The following is a 20,106-nucleotide window of genomic DNA, read 5'->3' on the forward strand; positions in this document are numbered from 1 at the left end:
AAAATGACACAGGTGTGGATGTGGTGACACAGTTTAAAATGTTTTATTTATTTATGATAGTCACACACACAAAGAGAGAGAGAGAGAGAGAGAGAGGCAGAGACACAGGCAGAGGGATAAGCAGGCTCCATGCACCGGGAGCCCGACGTGGGATTCGATCCCGGGTCTCCAGGATCGCGCCCTGGGCCAAAGGCAGGCGCTAAACCACTGCGCCACCCAGGGATCCCAAGGTGACACAGTTTATACTTTAAAATTGTAGCATACAGTTTTGTGTAAGCCTCAAGTAATTACCTATCCTTAATTGATGGAATTTATCAGGTTTTATGCCTTGTTACATTACTCTGATTTTGCCTTTTTTTTTTCTTTGCCGTGTAGACCAGTTATGCCTATAACATTGAATATGAACATGGCTATGCCTTCTTGGTAAGTAAGAATTATTCAATAAGAACTTTTTATTTATACTTATTTGATTTTTTTAAAATTTTGGGTTTTTTGTTTTGTTTTTTACTGGAAGTGCTTTTGCATGTAGCAACTTTAATTAGCTATTTTTAGGTTGCAAAGTTACAGAATTAACTTTAACTGTAAACTTTTAAGTTTAACCTTAAAGTTTTGTATTTTTTAAAGTTAGGGGTAAACTTAAGGAGCTGCACCAGTAGGTACAGAAATAGGAGGAAATGGGTAAACACAAATATTGTAGAAAATATCTCCTACTGCTTGATAAACCTTTGCTGGTTTCAATGACCCAGCATTTGAATGACCCCCATGTAGCATACACTCTGATTAAGCAACAGTTTTTCACCCTTCCAACTTCTTGCCATTCTGGAAAGTTGACAAGTTTTATTTTATTTTATTTTATTTTTTTATTTTATTTATTTTTATTTTTAAGATTTTATTTATTTTTTCGTGAGAGACCCACATAGAGAGAGAGAGAGAGAGAGAGAGAAAGAGACGAGCAGAGACACAGGCAGAGGGAGAAGCAGGCTCCATGCTGGGAGCCCAACGTGGGACGCGATTCCAGGTCTCTAGGATCACGCCCTGGGCCAAAGGTGGCACCAAACCACTGAGCCACCCGGGCTGCCCAGTTGACAAATTTTAAAGGAAACCACTTCCTCTTCCACCCTCTCAAGATATTTTCACATTCCCTGTATATTTTATAGTCAGGAAGTAGAGTCAGTTCTTCATTCCTCTAGGCTACTTCCAATCTATTGTCATCTTGTTTCTCTACTTATTCTCATCCATTTCTTTTCTTTCTTTCTTTCTTTTTTTTTAACCAGTCAACTTTTATTGGATATTAATTGTGGATTAGGCAATGGAAGGATTCAAGGATGTCAGGCAAAAGTCATGGTCAGGAATGCCAAATGTGCTTCCACACTGGGCCCTCTTCAGTGGTACTTGCGTAGCTGTTCATGTTTGAGCTCCTTGTAAGAACGACAGTAGTTGAAAAGCACATAAGCGGCCAGCACCATAGAAATCCCAGCGGCGCCCCCTTTCTTCACATTGATATACTTGTAATGCTGGTAGTAACCTCTTTGAAATGCTCCAGCAGTGCCCTTAGGGGTGGAATCCCGCATCAGCATCCAGCCTGGCAGCTCTCCTAGTTTCACCTTCATGAGCTTCTTTTCCTTCATTGGTACGGATGACGCCATCTTGGAGTCCTGGGTGTCTGCTCTCTCACCCATTTCTTACCCATGCCTCCACTTCCTTTTTATCTCTTCTGGATTCCTTGCCAACTTTCTCAAGTTCTTGCCTACTTTGGTCTTTAGTTCTTTCATCTTCCCTCTCTGGCAAAATCCCATCCATAACCAGAATTTCCAGCTAATGTTGCTAGCGACAATAATGAAAGAATATAACTTGGAAGAGAAGTGTATAGGGCCAGAGGAAAGCTTCCCTTGGGTCTTTAGTTGGAGGTATCTACAATGTGTGATGAAAAAGTTTTGCAGAATGTGGATAGATTATAATATAATACCTGTGCTCAATATGTGTGAGGTATTGAGAGTGATGTGGTAAAGTCCTTGTGTTCCTTTGGATTGACTTAGGATGCAACAGAAGGGGAAAGGGATGGCTGGAATTTATTGCAAACCTTTTATTTTATTTTTATTTATTTTAAATAATATTTTATTTATTTATTCGTGAGAGACACAGGCAGAGGGAGAAGCAGGCTCCATGCAGGGAGCCCAATGTGGGACTCGATCCTGGGACTCCAGGATCATGCCATGGGCCGAAGGCCACTCAGACCACTGAGCCACCCAGGGATCCCTATTGCAAACTTTTTAGAGAAGTATGCATTGAGAATTCCTGCTCAGCTGTAGATTGGACTAGGTATTTTCTTAGATGTTCTTACCCTGAGGTTATGTGGCATTGTGATTTTTTAACATTAGAATCTGTATCTGGTTGGTGAAAGGAACACATAAAATGTCAGATTCACATATTTAAGTTTTTCGTCTCTGTAGACATTTTAATTTGAGTTTCATGTTCATGGCTAGCCCTTTCTGTCCAGACTGCCCTGAGTTTAGTAAAACATACCATGATTGCATTTTTTTATAATCAAATAGCTTTTAAGATTTAGCCTTATTTTCCAGGTTTGATATTTTTGGGCTTTCACCAGATTCACAGGAGGATGAACCTGGAATTAAACAGGCAGCAGAAAATGGTAAGTACAGAAACATTTTATAAAGACAAAAACATTCTTATTTCGTAGGTTCAATGGTTTTATTGATGTTAATGAAATAAGATACAATTATATAAACTTAGAAGGTGATCTGATCACTCTCTAACTTGTTTGCCACTATGGCTACTTGGACTCCCTTAACTATAAATGAAGAGGTGATTGGGAAGACTGGCCTTTATTAAACTTCGTCTCTGTTTTGCTTTGATTTATATAGGGTAATGGAAAAAATAGCAATTTAATAGTTGTGGCCAGTTATCTTCACTAAGAAGACTTGAAATAAGGATGGGTATAGTGATATAATCCTATAGATTGTAATTTATGTTGGTTAATTTTAGTGTTATAATAATAATAGATGCCACTGATTGAACACTTCAGCTATTAAATCAGATAATTCTTGTAAGTCATCTCTTTTAACATTCTATGGCGTAAGTATTAGCTCTACTTTACAGAAAATCCAAAGTGTGTTCTCTGGTTGGTATTCCATGCTTCTTATGAACATGATAATTCCGTTTATTTTTAGGATGAAAGCATGGAAGAATACTAGTTATTGGGAGAAATCTGGTTTTAGAAAATGTATAGAGGCATCCTTGTGTGTGTGTGTGGGGGGGGGGATTGACTTGAGAGTACTCGGGTGGGGGCACAACAGATCTTGATGAAACAAGCCTGGCTATGAATTGATAATTGCAGAAGTGATGTGTACCTGGGAGTTATTGCATACTCTTTCTATTTTTATATTTATTTGAAAATTTCCAAAATAGCTTAAAAACTAGTAGGGTCCTTCTAAAAAAATCTTTTTAAAGATTTTATTTATTTATTAGAGAGAGAGAGAGAGTATGAGCAGGGTGAGAGGCAGAGGGAGAAGCAGATTCCCCGCTGAACAGGGAGCCCCATGCGAGGCTCCATCCCAGGCTTCCAGGATCATGACCTGAGCCCAAGGCAGCTGCTTAACTGACAAAACCACCCAGGCGCCCCTAAAGATCTTTTTAAAGATGAACTCTTAAAAACTTTAAAACAGGGAAGATACAATGTATTGGAGTTTTGGGACCATTAAAGCAAGAACAGTGGCTTTTAGGATCATCAAAAAGTAGATCAAGTCGAGAATCCTAGAGCTAGGATTTTGTCAAACAATAATAGATGACAAAAATAGGTATTGGATTTGGGAGTGAGTTATTGGACTCTGTGGAAGATAGAGAGGGGTGAGGCCTTGTGGAGAAGACTGTTAGGTCTGGTGAGCTCCATCGTAGTGATAGAGTTGGCCTGTGACATACTTGCCATTTCTTTCCTCTACAAGGTGATGATGTATTATTAGAGAAAGTGAGGCTCAGATTCAGAGAGCTAGGAAAGAATGGAGCCTCTGTTTGAGGCCTACAAGAATATGCTCCTGAACAAAGAAGAGATTGCTCAGGTTAGGTCCAGGGAGCACAGTGGTGCCCTCACCCTTAAGCAAAAGGTGATTGAAATTAGAATGCCCTGCTCTACCGCTGAGGGCTGTCTTTAGTTATCTCAGTGGTTGGTGTCACCTTGATGAGTAAAGTTTTGTGAACTCAGGGGAAGTGGCTCCAATATCTTGCCAGCTGGCCAGCAGCTAACATTCCCTAGGCCCTTACTTGAGCCTTCCCTCCTCACAACTGGGCCTTTACTGCCACTTCTTTTTATTTTTTTCTTTAGGATTTTGTTTGTTTGTTTATTTAAGAGAGTGAGCGAGCATGCATGTGTGTGCACACGCGTGCGCATAAGCAATGAGGAGGAACAGAGGAAGAGGGGCAAGCTGACTGCACTAAGTGCAGAACCTGACTTGGGGTTTGATCTCACAATTCTGAGACCATGACCTGAGCCAAGAGTTGCCACCTAACTGACTAAGCCACTCAGGTGCCCCCTATTTCTGCCACTTCTGCAGCCTTCATCTGACTGAGGCTGTACAGTCTCCCCTAAATAAATCCCTCACATTTCTCATCACTTCTTTTATTTCTTAAATTCTTTTTTACTGTTCTCTAGGCCATTCTTCCCTACCATAGTCAGAACATTGCTGTTCATACCTATTCTAAGAATTAAACTTTATATAAAAATAAAATTAATTTTTTATTTGGGCATTTGTTTTTGCAGTGTTTTAAAAAGCAGATTTTTAGGGGATCCCTGGGTGGCGCAGCGGTTTGGCGCCTGCCTTTGGCCCAGGGCGCGATCCTGGAGACCCGGGATCGAATCCCACATCAGGCTCCGGTGCATGGAGCCTGCTTCTCCCTCTGCCTGTGTCTCTGCTTCTCTCTCTCTCTCTCTCTGTGACTATCATAAATAAATTTAAAAAAAAAAAAAAATTAAAAAAAAAAAAGCAGATTTTTAGTTTTTAAGAAACAGGAAATATGAAGTTGGAAGTTTAATCTTAAAAATGAAACAGGGCAACTGGGTGCCTCAGTGAGTTAAGCATCTGCCTTTGGCTCAGGTCACACTCCCAGGGTCCTGGAATCGAGTCCCACATCGGGCTCACTGCTCAGTGGGGAGGCTGCTTTTCCCTCTCCCCCTGCTCCCCCCCCCCTATGCTCTCACTTGTTGTCTTTCTCTCTAAGGAATAAATTTAAAAATCTTTTAAAAAAATGAAACTCTTAAACATATCTAAAAATGAAAGGACATAATTTGTAAAAGGTGCAGTTATTAAAAAAACACAGGACAGATTATAAAGAAAAAGGAAATTCTAGGAGTCACCAAGTTTTATAGTTAATGATTGTGTCAAAGTATTTTGCAGAAGCAGAAGAACTCATTTGATTTTGTTTTCCTGCATCATTTTACTGACTATAGGAAAAATTAGTACTATAGTTTTTAAAATAATAGAATGAACTTTTTAAACACTATAGATGACAAACCATGTAATCTATTTTATTTATATTTTAAAGTGGCAACTTTTAGATACAAATTTCTATGATTCATTGAAGAGAGAAAAATATAAATGTATATGAGTAGAATTGACCATAAATAAAAGAATATCCATTGATAAGAGAAAGAAGTGTTGTTTACAAATTACATAAGAAATAATTGAACAGTTTAAGCAACCCCTGCAAAATGAGTTTTATAATGAAAATACATTCTAGTTTTGTATTTTAGTGTAGGGCGTTTTAAGTTTTTCACTTGTTTCAATGTTTAATATACTGTGTATTTTTTGTAATTAATTTCACCCTATTTAAAATGGTACGTTTAGACATAACTTTGAAAGTATTAGTGATTTAATTTTATGTTGTTTTTAGTAAAAGCTTTGATAGAGCAAGAGGTGAAGAATGGCATCCCTTCTAACAGAATTGTTTTGGGAGGATTTTCTCAGGTAAGGTAAAGTTTGGGTGATTTATCTACGAGTCTGGGGATTCTGTCCCTTTCTATGGAGGAGTTGCGTTTTTTGTTGTTGTTCTTTTGTTGTTGTTGTTTTTTACAGTGTTACGGAATCTGATATACTATTATCTTTACTATTTCTTTAATGCTGAATTAAGTTTGGACTGAATATAGTTAATTATGAGAATGTACTCTTTTGTTTTTCTAGTTCTCTTTCCAGCAATTGCTTTCAACTTCTAGATTATGTCTTGAAGATCTATTTATTAATAAGTAAATTGATTGGAACTCGGAATGTATTTTCTTAAAATAATTAGCACACATAGATATCTAAGTTGACACTGTATAGCCCTATAAACAAAACTAATACACACAGGTATAACTCCCCTGTCCTAGGAAGAGACTACTGTTGGAACAATAAGGTAGAAAACAAGAGAATTTCTTCCTTCTTTTTGTCACAGATCCTGTGGTTGAACCCATGGACTCCCCTGCAATCCTCTTGGGGCAAAATCCAAGTAGGGGCTCCCACAGAGTGACCCATGATGCCAAGGGTTGCTGATTGTTCCCCCTGGGTTCTCTTCTCCCAATGCAGGAACCAAAAGCTCTGGGGAGACTCTTTGGGTGGGGATGGGGCCTCACTGGCTCGGGAGAGGGGCAATGTGACCAGTGTGTAGCTGCTTCTCTTACCTTTTAGTGTGGTCTGTTGTATCTCTGTGCAGAGGGATGCCTCAGTTCCCCCAGCCCCATCTGTATATTAGGATTCTCTCAGTGATGTTCTGTCAGTGATTGCATGTTTGTTCTTGTAAGAGGAAGCAAAGTTAGGAATGACCTATGTCCCATTTGCTGATGTCACTCTATCATCTTTCCTTTTTTTGTCTTGTAAAATAGATTTTAGGGGTGTCTGGGTGGCTCAGTTGGTTAATCATGAACCCAAGGTCCTGGGATCCAGCCTGGCATTGCGCTCTCTGCTCTACAGAAAGTCTGCTTGTCCGTCTCCCTCTGCCTGCTGCTCCCCCTGCTTGTGTGTATTCTCTCTCTCTCTCTCTCTCTCTCTCTCTCTGTGTCTCTGTCAAATAAATAAAATCTTTTAAAAATAATAGACTTTAGATTTAAATATATGATGTTTATTTTTGGCATCTTTCTTCTTTTTTCTGTAGTTTTTCTCCTACCTTCTATCCTTTTTCTGCAGATGTAATTACCTCGTATTGACCTTACATCTCTATTTCAGCTTGTTGCATGTTTACTTTGTCACCTATCCCCAAATTTCTCAGCTTCCAATCTGTAAATCTTCTAAATCAACAACTTCGTGTTCATACTACCTGAAATAGGACAATGTCAGAATTACGGAATTGTTTAAAAGTTAGGATTCAGTAGAAAGATGTGTTGTTGATACAATAAAAAGATATTACTGATTTGGTGTTTGTTAAAGTTCAGGATAAGGTCAGTTGTAATACATTTGTGACATAAATGTAGGTACAGAAATGAATGCTTGATCTGAAAAAGAAGGAGACTGTAGGAGATCTAATGTAGGAGACTGTATAGTTAAGATTTGTTGATTACAGTTTACAGAAGGGAATTCATACCTTAAGCAAGAAAGAGAGAGTTATGAGTTCGTGGAATATCAGGAAAACTAAGGATGAGAATGAAGCAGGGCCTCAGGAAATAGCCAAAACTTAGAAAGCCGTCTTTCTCGCATCTCCTGTTTTTCTACCCATCTGCTTCATTTGCCTCTTCATCTACAGTTGGCACTTTCCACCTTTGCAGCCTATAGCTTTTCCAGTTCTGAGTTTATGGGCTACTGTTCCAGCCATGCAGAGAGACAGACTGACAGTCACTATTCCAATTTCAAGATCTTAAGAAAAGGGACATAAGTATCTTGGATGATGAGAAAGAATCTTAAGTTCCTATGGGGACCATAGGCAGGTCATGGTGACATGGCATCCAGATGACTAATGGGAATCCACTTCCCAGAGCGCAGTGTATTGTAAGCTGGAAAGGCAGATACTCTGAAGATGTCTACTACAGAGTTCTTCTTATCTTGAATTTTTGTTGTAGAAAAGACTACCAACTTAAGACTAAGTTTGATTTTATACCTAAGACTTTTCAGAGGAGAAAATAACTATAAATCGAGAATATTCCTAAGGCAGTTGTAAGTACATTTAAGTATACAATTAACTGTTTCTTGACTGACTGGGTGGTTGCTATGTTCTCACAGTGGTCTTCAGTGTAGAGAATCATGTCCTAAAGGACATCTGTATTTCTGCTAGCTTGCTTGATTTGATTTGACATCAATCAGCCAGGTTGATTTTTTTTTTCTTTAATGGTCATTATTAGTAACAAGAAACCTGTTTAAGTTGCTGTTAGCAACTTGCTGCAATGTGTATTAACTTTTCTCTGTTTGTCTTTCCAGGGAGGAGCTTTATCTTTATACACTGCTCTTACCACACAGCAGAAACTGGCTGGTGTCACTGCACTAAGTTGCTGGCTTCCACTACGGACTTCATTTCCACAGGTAGCCAGACTGGTACTTGCAACATTAGATTACTGAACTAAAAGATCACAGATAATGTTGACGACAGGTTCATTTTTTTTAAGTTAATAAACTATATATTTTTAAAGATTTATTAATATATTCATGAGAGACAAAGAGAGAGAGAGAGAGGCAGAGACACAGACACAGGGAGAAGAAGCAGGCTCCATGCAGGGAGCCTGACGCAGAACTTGATCCCAGGTCTCCAGGATCACGCCCTGGGCTGAAGGTGGCGCTAAACCACTGAGCCACTCAGGCTGCCCAGTAAACTATATTTTTATTTTTATTTTATTTTATTTTATTTTATTTTATTTTATTTTATTTTATTTTATTTTATTTATTTATTTATTTATTTATTTATTTATTTATTTATTTATTTATTTATTTATTTATTTATGATAGTCATACAGAGAGAGAGAGAGGCAGAGGCACAGGCAGAGGGAGAAGCAGGCTCCATGCACCGGGAGCCTGACGTGGGATTCGATCCCGGGTCTCCAGGATCGCGCCCTGGGCCAAAGGCAGGCGCCAAACCGCTGCGCCACCCAGGGATCCCCTAAACTATATTTTTAAAGAATTTCTAGGTTCACAGCAAAATTGAGCAGAAAGCACAGAAAGTTCCCATTTGTGCACAGGCTATGGATACCCCGTAGCAGTGTGGTACATTTGTTATAATCAGCACTGACACGTAATCATCACCCAAAGCCCGTAGTTCACATCAGTCATCCTTTTTTTTTCTTTTTAAAGATTACTTATTTATTTATGTATGAGAGACACAGAGAAAGAGAGGCAGAGACATAGGCAGAGGAAGAAGCAGGCTCCATGCAGAGAGCCTGATGTGGGACTCGATCCCAGGTCTCCAGGATCACACCATGGGCCGAAGACAGCACTAAACTGCTGAGCATCCCGGGCTGCCCTCAGTCATCCTTTTTTAAAAAGAATTTTCTTGGACTTTCATGATGTACTACTAGGCTTTATCTGTTTACTACACTATCTTTATTGTGGATTCCCTAGAATGGAGTAAGAAATAAGTCCTTTTGTCATAAATCTTATATTTGAAGTGTTTAATATGTATATTTAAAATGTACATATTTAAAAATGCATCAAACATTTTTTATATATAGAAATAATATGTTTGAATATTTAGTATTTTTACTGCCCTATAACAAAATTTTACCATAGAATAGAATTTCTAAGTACTCAATAGTGTAAAGCAATCTATAATACGCATGAGAGAAGTGGACATGTATTTTCAAATTCATCTTTAAATATAGGATTTTTTTCTCATCACTCTGTAGTAATTCTTTGGTGTCTTACACATACTAAGTTCTGTTTATTAACCATCTTATTTAAATCAATTAAATAAGAACTGAGAATATCATGATTTAGCTAAAATATACCTCTCATCTCAAGACACTTGTGAACATATAAAGAATAAGATACAGTCTGCTTCAAGGAACCAATTCATTGGGAAAACAATAATACAAGACAGGGTAATCATATGCCCTATAAAAGTTAAAATATTTAGAGTTGTAGGGAGTATAGGGATAGAAGGAATTTGATTTTTGTGGCCGAATAGAACCTATGGTATAAGTAATAGCATATTGTATGTACATATCTATTTATAGTTGTAAATGCCTGGCGTGATACTCTATAATTGGGTAAATAATACTACTTTTCTTTTCTTTTTGCAGGGTCCTATCAGTGGTGTTAACAGAGATATTTCTATTCTTCAGTGCCATGGAGATTGCGATTTTTTAGTTCCCCTAACATTTGCTTCTCTTACTGCCGAAAAGCTAAAAACATTAGTAAATCCAGCCAATGTAACCTTCAAAACCTATGAAGGCATGATGCACGGTTCATGTCAACAGGTAATTGTTTGGAACCAGTGATTACAGAGACATATTTGCACCTTTTCCATGTAATATATTTAAGATAAGTAACATTTAATTGCTTTGGTGTTTAGAGGAGTTAATTAATGAATTCACATTGAATCATAGGTTGCAGGACTTAGATCAGAGTTTATCCAATTTAATTCAACGAATATTCACTGTTCCTATTACATGCAACTTTTGAACATAATTCATAGACAAAAGCAGTCCTTTTTATTAAAATTTAAGCTAAATAAAATAGGGGAGAAGAATATGTGTCCAAATAATTATGTAGAAAACAGAATGTGACGTGTTATATTAGAAGTTTTTAGGGGCACCTGGGTGGCCCAGTCAGTTAAGCATCTGCCTTCAGCTTGGATCAATGATCCCAGGGTCCTGAAATGGAGCCCTCTGTCAGGCTCTATGCTTGGCAGGGAGTCTGTTTCTCCCTCTGCTTCTGTGTGTTCACTTGCTCTCTCTCTTAAATAAATAAATATTAAAAAAGAGAATAAGTGGGTAGCCTTGGTGGCTCAGCGGTTTAGTGCAGCCTTTGGCCCAGGGTGGGATCCTGGAGACCCCGGATCAGGTCCCTCGTCGGGCTCCCTGCATGGAGCCTGCTTCTCCCTCTGCCTGGGTCTCTGCCTCTCTCTCTGTCTTTCTCTCTCTCTCTCTCATGAATAAATAAAATCTTAAAAAAATAAAAGGGAATAAGTGTTTAAAGTTCTTTAAAACACTGAGAAGAGTAAGATTAATTCTATCTTGGGAGTACTGAGATCATGAAGAAAAAGCTAGATTTGGAAGAATGGGTAGGATTTAGATAGCAAGTATATAGAGAAGGGACCGTAGGATAGGAAATATGAAAAGCTGGCTGTCCTAGAGTAGGATGCCATTCATAAGGTAGGTACAAGGAACAGTTTTAGGGTAAAAGGAAGGAGATGATACTGAGTTTAGTGAACATACTGGGATTGATGTACCCCCATGCAAAGTGGGAATTTGGAAATACTTGTTTGAAGCTCAAGCCTGTAATAGAGATTTAGACTAATTGCCAATATTGTTAATCACTGAGGAGTTACCATGGGAGAATATCATGAGAAAGAAGCTGAGGGATACACTTTGGGAGGAATTAGGAGGAGTTAGACATTGAATGAGAGTGCAAGAGGAGAGAATTTCAGAATCGTGGGCCACCTGGCTGGGTCAGTCAGAAGACCATGCGACTCTTGATCTTGGAGATGTGAGTTTGAGTCTCTACACATCAGGTGTAGAGATTACACACATACATACACAAACTTCTAAAAAAATTGGTTAGGTTATTTTAGGAAAAAGAATTTCAGGGTGGGAGGGAACAGTGTCACTTAATAAGAGCGAAGGAGGCCTACATTGGTTTGGTGGCTTGAAAAGGCCTATAATAAAAATTTTCTCATTGCCAGCATTGAGGTAGTCCAGCTTAAAACTGTTTGCAACCACTCTGCCTGGCTGACTCATTTGCTTTAGGGATGGAGAAAAGAGGTAGTAATATGATTTATCCAGAAAGATAAGGAGACCTGGGATTCTAGGCTGTTATTGAGAACATAGTTGAAACTGTATTGAATCCAGAAAGCAGGAGGGCTGGCACTCTGAGTATTCAATTCAGCAGGGACTGAGGGTCTTGAGCATTGGTTTTCAAAATATGCTTTCCATCACAAATATCCTGGAGATTAGTAAACATTCAAATACCAGAACTCCAAACTCCACAATTCTGATTCAGCACGTTGGGTGTTAGCAGGTAGACTCAGGCATCTGTAATTGTATGGATGTGGGGTTTTTTTCTTTTCTTTTTTTTCAAGATTTTGTTAGAACACAGGCGGGGGAAAGGGCAGAGGGAGAGGGAGAAGCAGACTCCCACTGAGCAGGGAGCCCAATTTGGGGCTCAATCCCAGGACCCTGAGATCATGACCCGAGTTGAAGGCAGACACTTAACCAATTGGGCCACCCAGGCACCCTCATGGATGTGTTTTTAAATTAAAGCTCCATAGGGACACCTGGCTGGCTCAGTTGGTAGAACATGTGGCTTTTTAAGATTCTGTTTACCTAATCTCTATACTCAATTTGGGGCTGGAATTTAAAACACCAAGATCAAGATGTGCATACTATTTGCACACTCCAGGCATGCAACTCAATTTCAGGGCTGTGTGGTCAAGCCCCATGTTGGATGTAGAGCTTACCTAAAAAGAAAAAAAAGCTGATGATTCTTTGTGCAATCATATTGGAGAACATTGGACTAAACAATTAGGAGCAGAAAGTGAAAAGAGGTAAAATGGTGTAGGTGTCATCACCAGGAAAGTTCTAGGACTTGAGAGTGTTGTAAAATAGAGCATTTCTGTGCTGTGGCTTTATTTTCTGACTGATTAAATTATAAGGGTGAAGGTTCTTTGTCTTGCTAATTTGTGGGTCTGTGAGGTTAAGCCTTGAAATACTAGAGGCCATAGTAAGAAATTGAGGGGAATGAGAAAACTGAGCCATATGCAGGAGTCTCTAGAAATGTTTCTTTTGTAATACTTGATACTTTTCATATCTTTTCATATGAATACTTTTTTCAATACTTTTCATATCTTTCCAGGCCTATCATAGGTACTTGCTGTCTTTCAAATGGTTGGTTGTATGTAAATCCTTGAAAGGCACAAAATGTTTTATGCTATGGATTTAGCCTTTCGTTCTAATGAGGAAAGGTTAAAAGCTAGGTTTTTCCAACCATACTTAGTTGGCCATAATTGTATCCTTAGTGCTACTTCTCTGGATACTTCTAAGCCCCCTTTTCCCCACCCAACCCCTGCATTTTATTTTGTTCAAGTATACTAAAATGCGCAGACCATTTTCATGGGACTGCATAATAGTTGGGAGCTATCATTTGAATGTACAATAGTAATTCTAATCATAGGAAATGTTCTGAAATTCCTGTTGGAGCGTCATTTCTCTGTTAAAACTTTTCATTTAATTGAAGTAGTAAAAATGTGGTTTCATCATACCTAAGCACACCATCGATTTAGTTGGTATTTTAGTGGGGATTTAATTTCTGATTTTGTAACTGCTTATTAAATCACTTTATTCCAAACAGGAAATGATGGATATCAAGCATTTCATTGATAGACTTTTACCTCCAGTTGATTGATGTCACTAAGAGGCCTTGTGTAGAAGTGCACACCAGCATCGTTACAGTAGCGTATAAACCTTCTCCTGTGCCCAATCTTGAAACTTTTAATGTTTGCAGTGTTAAAATGTTTTGCAAATACCCACCGATGACACAGACTACATAGTATCTCCTTGTGGGAAATATGGTCTTTTAAGTTTCTATACATGTATTTGTATAATATGATTCAGAATATACTAGTATTAAAATAAGTGAAGCATCTAAGCTTCTTTTTCCCAAATGTAATTCAGCAAAATAATAAAATATTATAACCAGATTTTTTATTACATCATTTGAAAATTATTAGTATGCTTAATGAAAATTTGTTAGGTATCAATGAACAGTAAGATATAAATGATTTATGCATGCTGTGACTTAGTCTTTGGACTTACTCCAAAATTACTTAGTCACCATGCATTATCTGTATTTTTATATATGTATTCGTTATATACTTAATGATTGTAATACATAATAAGGATGAGATGTTAACTACATTTTCCCCAATAATAGGGATAATGCTTCTAAGATCAGTAAAGAGTAATATTCCTCTCTTCAGTTAATGGCCCTTTTATTTTGGGGACCAGGCTTTACTTTCCCTGATCATTTCTGTTTAATATTTTTTTCCTCTCTAGAAATGTGTTTTTTTTTTAAATCTTTCATAACAGACCAGATATTGCCTCCTTGCCATAGACATCTGCTGCCAATACATGCTGTAATTTGATATTCTGAATCACAGATTTGATGGTATTTAAAGTGTAGTTACACTTATATAAAGAAACCTTTAAACTTCCTACACTACTTACTTCTTAAACTGCACCTTAGTCCAAAGTTAGACCTATATAGTTATTAGGATCTTCAATTTAGATAATGGGAATAATTCTGTGATTATTTTTTCTGTAATTAACTGAAAGAATAAGTAGGTCATATTCTAGTATGTTCTGGAATATTTAAGACAGATCTTAAAAACTAATTTATAAGATGATTGGCTCTAAAATGATTGTCTTCGTAGCATAGTTTTAGTTTACTTGTACATGTGTTTGAAACCAACTACCGTAGAAAATGAACAGTCCATTAGAAAAATTTGCTTTATTTTTATCTGCCAACAGACTTACTTGAAAACTTCACTTTAGTCAGATGGGTTTATTTTAATTTTTGTGCAAACATAAAAGTAGCAATTACTTGATTTTAGGTAGTTGAATTTTTCAGATTATTGGTAAAAATTACTGGAAAACAAATTTATGGGTGATGGAGATTAATCACAACTCAATACATATGATGTGGACTGTATAGAATGTTAATAATGAAGCCATATGTTTATGTCTGTATTTAAATTTTTTAAACAATCATTTACTAAGTCATTTTGCTTTACCTTAAAGAATATAAATTGTTATTTTAGTTATACAAATCAGCAAAATCTAATTTATGGCAGGAAATACTCCGTTGAAATGTTGTGCTGTAATATGTGAAAATGTAAATCTTTTTCATGATTTCTACCAATGTGGAATAAAATTTTAATTCTGACTTTTCTGTGATTGCTTTTTCAAGTACTATTTTTAATATTTGGGTTTGTCTTCAAATGACCGACTATACTGAAAAAGGGAAAATGGCAGTGCAATCATAAGAACATGCATTCAGGAGAGAGTTTTTGATGATGTTATGGTTGTCCTGGAATGGAACAAGGATGAGAAAAGCTTCTCTTGTTACTCAATTTTAATGAGCTAAAAAAATATTCTTAAATTTGGTTCTCAGTGTTTCTGACCTGTTGGAGAAGTTTTGTTTAGTGTTTCCAAGTCGCCTCCTTTTGTGCAGTATTCGTGGGATCTTTAGTGTCATGAGTCAGTATCCAAATAGTTTCTTCTTTTTACTGTTGATGTCTAGCATTTCCCAATAAGGGAATCCTTTCTTTTCCCTCTCTTAAGCAGTCTTTCATTTTCTGCTTCTGAGTACTTAAAACTGAGTACTTAAAACTGAGTACCAGCTCGTCTTTTTGTGAGGTAGCTTGTTCTATTTTTGGGTCGCCCTAATGGTAAGGGAGTTTTGTACCAAAATATTGTCTGCAACTTTTAGCCTTCACAGCAGCACCTTATTTCATATGATAATCTTTTATTTCATTATCCTTTTCAACTACTGTGTTCACAGATGTGTTCAGTGTGGCATTGTTAATCTCTATTGACAGCAGCAGTGTCTTATGTATATATAAATAATTGGAAAATTTGTCTAGTATTGCAATCAGTGTTACTGCTATTTTTAGAAGTAGATATATGATGGGCGCCTGGCTGGCTTAGTAGCATGTGAGTGTTTATCTCAAGGCCATGAGTTCCAGCCCCATGTTGGGTATAGGATTTAATTAAAAAAAAAAAAAAAAAGTAGATACATATTTCCACTCCTCTAACAACATACCATTTCTTTTTGTAAAAATTACTAAAAAAGTGAAAATGTAATTTAAGTAGTTGAGATGTTCTAGGCACTATACTAAGCATTTTATATCCTTTATTAATATAACAATCCTTACATCAACTTTATCTTCTTTTAAGATTTTATTTATTCATGAGAGACACAGACTGAGAGAGAGGCAGAAACACGGGCAAAGGGAGAAGCAGGCTTCCCTCAGGGAGACCCAATGCGATCCTGGACCCCAGGATCACGACCTGAGCCAAAGGCAGGCACCCAACCACTGAGCCACCTAGGTGTCCCCAGATGAAATAATTTTATTATGTAGAAAATTCTAAAGAGTTAAAAAAAAAAATCAGAGCTAATAAACTCAGCCAATTTGGAGGATACAAAATCAATATATAAAAATATGTTTGTAAATTCTAGCAATGAAAAATTTGAAAAGGAAATTAAGAAAATTCCATTTTAAATAGCATTCAAAAGAATAAAATTTAGGAAAAAATTTAAGGTAAAGGATTTGTACACTAAAAATATTGTGAAAAGACCTAATTTAGGAAAGACATTCCACTCTTTTAAAGATTTATTTTTATTTTTAAGTAAACTCTACAATGTGGGGCCTGCATTCACAACCCCAAGATCAAAAGTTGCATGCTCCACCAACTGAGACAACCAGTGCCCCAAGACATTCCATTTTTATGAATTGGAAGACAATCTTACTAAAATGGCAATGGCAATCTTCATGATCTTGATTTGCCAATGATTTTCTAGATATGACAGTAAAATTACAAGCAACAAAAGAAAACATAAGTTGGACTTCAATAAAATTGATTAAGTTTAGATATCAAAGATCACTATCAATAGAAACTACAGAATGGGAAATAAGATCTGCAAATCGTACCTAATGAATTTAGTGTCCGGAAAATATTTAAAAATCCTCAAAAACAAAAGAACCTCATTAAAATTCGGGCAAAGAACTTGAATAGACATTTCTCCAGATACACAAATGGCCAATAAGCACATTAAAATATGCTTAGCACAGTTATTCATTAGGGGAGTGCAAATTAAAATCCACTTCATGGGGCACCTGGGTGGCTCCGTTGGTTGAGTGGCAGATTCTTGGCTTCTGCTCAGGTCTGATCTCAGGGTTGTGAGATGAGCCCCTCATTGGGTTCTGTGCTTATCGTGGAATCTGAGATTCTGTCTTTCTCCTTCCCCTCTGCTCTTCCCTTTGCTCTTGTGCGTGTGCATGCGTGCTCTCCCTCTCTCTCAAATAAATATATAAAATGTTTTTTAAAAATCCACTTTACACCCATGAGGAGGATGGTTAGAATAAAAAATATGCATAAAAACAGGGGCACCTGGGTGGCTCAGTTGGTTAAGCATCTTCCTTCAGCTCTTGTTCGTCTTGGTCTCAGGGTCCTGGGATGGAGTCCCCCTGCCTCTTTGGGCTCCCTGCTCAGTGGGGGGGTCTGCTTCTCTCTACCCGCCTCCCCATCATCCCTGCTCAGCCTCTCTCTCAAATGGATAAAGTCTTTTAAAAAATACGTATAACAAGTAAAAATATGTAAAAACAACTGTGGATATGGAGAATTGGAACCGTAAGTACGTTTGTGGTGGGAATGTAAAATGGGCAGCTGCTATGTGAAAACAGGCCAATTTCTCAAAATTAAATAATTCCCCTAAGACCTAGCAACTCACTCCCAGTTACATACTGAAAAGAATGTACAGGTGTTTACAGAAAACCTTGTATTGTGTAATATTCATAGCAGCACTATTCACAAGAGTGAAAATGTGGAACAGTGAAAGGTAACCTGTTGAAACCATGCGCATATATATCAATTAATGAATACAAAATGTGATATAGCCATATAACACGATATCATTCAGCCATAAAATGGAATGAAATAGTGATACATGCTACATCATAGATAATTCTTGAAAACACTATGCTAAGTGAAAGAAGCCTGTTACAAAAGGTCACATATTGTATGATCCCACTTATATGAAAGGATCAGAATAGGTCCATAGAGCTAGAAAGCAGATTAGTGATTGCCAAGAGTTGGGGGATGGGGAATTAGGAGTGACTGCCTGAAGGGCACAGGGTTCCTTTTTGAGGTGATGAAATGTATAGAAATCTTTTTGGAAGTAAAGGTGATGGTTGCTTAACATTGTGATTGTACTAAACGGTATTGAATTGCACATTTTAAATTAGTTAAAATGGTAAATTTTATAAGTTACTTGTATATTGGGGCCCATAAAATGGGGACCGCTCCTGTGCCTTGGTTTAAGTCACATATCTAAGCCTGCACTTAAGGGAAACCCTGTCAGGGAAATCTAACATAAACCCATCGCAATCCTCTAACTCAGCTTAAGCTAGCCTACTTTAGCCTAGAAAATAGGACCTGCTGTGTTTATAAGGAATTCCCCTACCTCCTAGCCAATCATGCCCTGTTTCCCCTTTTTAAATTTTTCTTTATTTATGATAGTCACACAGAGAGAGAGAGAGAGAGAGAGAGGCAGAGACATAGGCAGAGGGAGAAGCAGGCTCCATGCACCGGGAGCCCAATGTGGGATTCGATCCCGGGTCTCCAGAAGCACGCCCTGGGCCAAAGGCAGGCGCCAAACCGCTGCGCCACCCAGGGATCCCTGTTTCCCCTTTGTCTTGTCAATGTTCTATAATCTCTTGCCCCAAATCCCTTGTGATTGGTGCTCCCACTGCTTGTGAGGCACTGTACTCTCCCAATCCATGCATTGTTTTCCCGAGGATAAAGGATATCAAACTCGTTTTAAATTGTTTTAGTCATTTGATGACATTATGTGTATTTTACCACAGTAAAAAACAAACAGGCACCTGGGTGGCTCAGTGGGTTAAGTGACTGACTCATATTAGCTTGGGTTATGATCTCAGGGTCCTGAGATGGAGCCTCCCATTGAACTCCATGGAGCTGCTTAAGATTCTCTCTCTTCGGGTTCCCTGGGTGGCGCAGCGGTTTGGCGCCTGCCTTTGGCCCAGGGCGCGATCCTGGAGACCCGGGATCGAGTCCCACGTCGGGCTCCCGGTGCATGGAGCCTGCTTCTCCCTCTGCCTGTGTCTCTGCCTCTCTCTCTCTCTCTCTCTCTCTGTGACTATCATAAATAAATAAAAATGAAAAGAAAAAAAAAAGATTCTCTCTCTTGGGATCCCTGGGTGGCGCAGCGGTTTGGCGCCTGCCTTTGGCCCAGGGCGCGATCCTGGAGACCCGGAATCGAGTCCCACATCGGGCTCCCGGTGGAGCCTGCTTCTCCCTCTGCCTGTATCTCTCTCTCTCTCTCTCTCATAAATAAATAAAAATTACAAAAAAAAAGATTCTCTCTCTTCCTGCTCCTCCCCTGCTGGTGCACCCTCTCTGAAACAAACCAAGCTGATTCTCTGGGGGGGGGAGGGGGGGGGACAAAAAGTGACAATTGTTAAGAGTAAGTGTACAAATTCATGGAGATTTTTACACACATTAATAGAATGCAGCAAAATATAAGTATTTGAACAATAAAGTCAATTCTTAGGTAATGAGCCTGTATGGAACCTTCTACCTGCTATTCTACAAATGCTTTTCTTTTTCTTTTCTTTTTTTTTCTTTCTTTTCAAGATGTGAGAGTGCGGGGGTGCGAGATGGACAGAGGGAGAGCGAGAACCCCGAGCCAACTCCCCACCCAGCCCAGTCAGTAAGGGGCTCCCGCCCAGGCCCCTGACATCATGACCCCACCCACAGTCGGAAGCTCAGCTGACTCGGCCACCCAGGTGCCCCTGGAATACAAGTTCTTTATCAGGACACTAGTATATTTATAAAAACTGACCATTCAAACCTCAACAGACACCTAAGAACCAGTTCCTTCCCAGTCATACAGTCTCACTGCAAGTTAATTTGGGAGTCAATGATAAAAATTTTAAAAGGAGATAAAATACAGGAAATCATGAGAAAGGGAAAAGGACAACATTCCTCTTCCCCCAAAATAACTGAGCTAGAAGTAGGAAAACTGTGTCATTCTAGTATGGGAAAAAACAGGGGAATTTTGATTCGTGATAACTACACGTGGTTGGGGATCTGTCTGCAAACAGCAGGAGTTGGTGGGCAAAGCTGTAGTCGGGCGAAGACGGACTGAAGGAGCCTGCACCCTCATGCTAGAGGGTATTAATAATAGG

The 20,106-nt window shown here is 38.3% G+C and overlaps 1 protein-coding gene and 1 pseudogene across 6 annotated transcripts in view; one reads left to right on the plus strand and one right to left on the minus strand.

Annotated features, from left to right (window-relative positions):
• LYPLA1 (lysophospholipase 1) overlaps positions 1 to 19,715 on the plus strand; it is a 41,437-nt gene extending 21,722 nt beyond the window's left edge. For 3 of the 6 annotated variants that reach the window (XM_072804625.1, XM_072804628.1, XM_072804631.1), the window contains 6 exons: positions 376 to 423; positions 2,580 to 2,650; positions 5,902 to 5,975; positions 8,388 to 8,489; positions 10,199 to 10,375; positions 13,467 to 15,059. In XM_072804625.1, coding sequence (XP_072660726.1) covers positions 376 to 423; positions 2,580 to 2,650; positions 5,902 to 5,975; positions 8,388 to 8,489; positions 10,199 to 10,375; positions 13,467 to 13,520 — 526 coding nt within the window. In that variant the 3' untranslated portion in view covers positions 13,521 to 15,059. Of the gene's footprint in view, positions 1 to 375; positions 424 to 2,579; positions 2,651 to 5,901; positions 5,976 to 8,387; positions 8,490 to 10,198; positions 10,376 to 13,466; positions 15,060 to 19,552 lie in introns of those variants that run through there. The other 3 variants (XM_072804627.1, XM_072804629.1, XM_072804626.1) reach the window with 2 other exon arrangements.
• On the minus strand, positions 1,289 to 1,646 carry LOC140620407 (ATP synthase subunit f, mitochondrial pseudogene; annotated as a pseudogene).
• Positions 19,716 to 20,106: the final 391 nt, after the last annotated feature.

The sequence above is a fragment of the Canis lupus genome, chromosome 28 (genome assembly GCF_048164855.1).
Source record: "Canis lupus baileyi chromosome 28, mCanLup2.hap1, whole genome shotgun sequence".
In the NCBI taxonomy this organism is placed as follows: domain Eukaryota; kingdom Metazoa; phylum Chordata; class Mammalia; order Carnivora; family Canidae; genus Canis; species Canis lupus.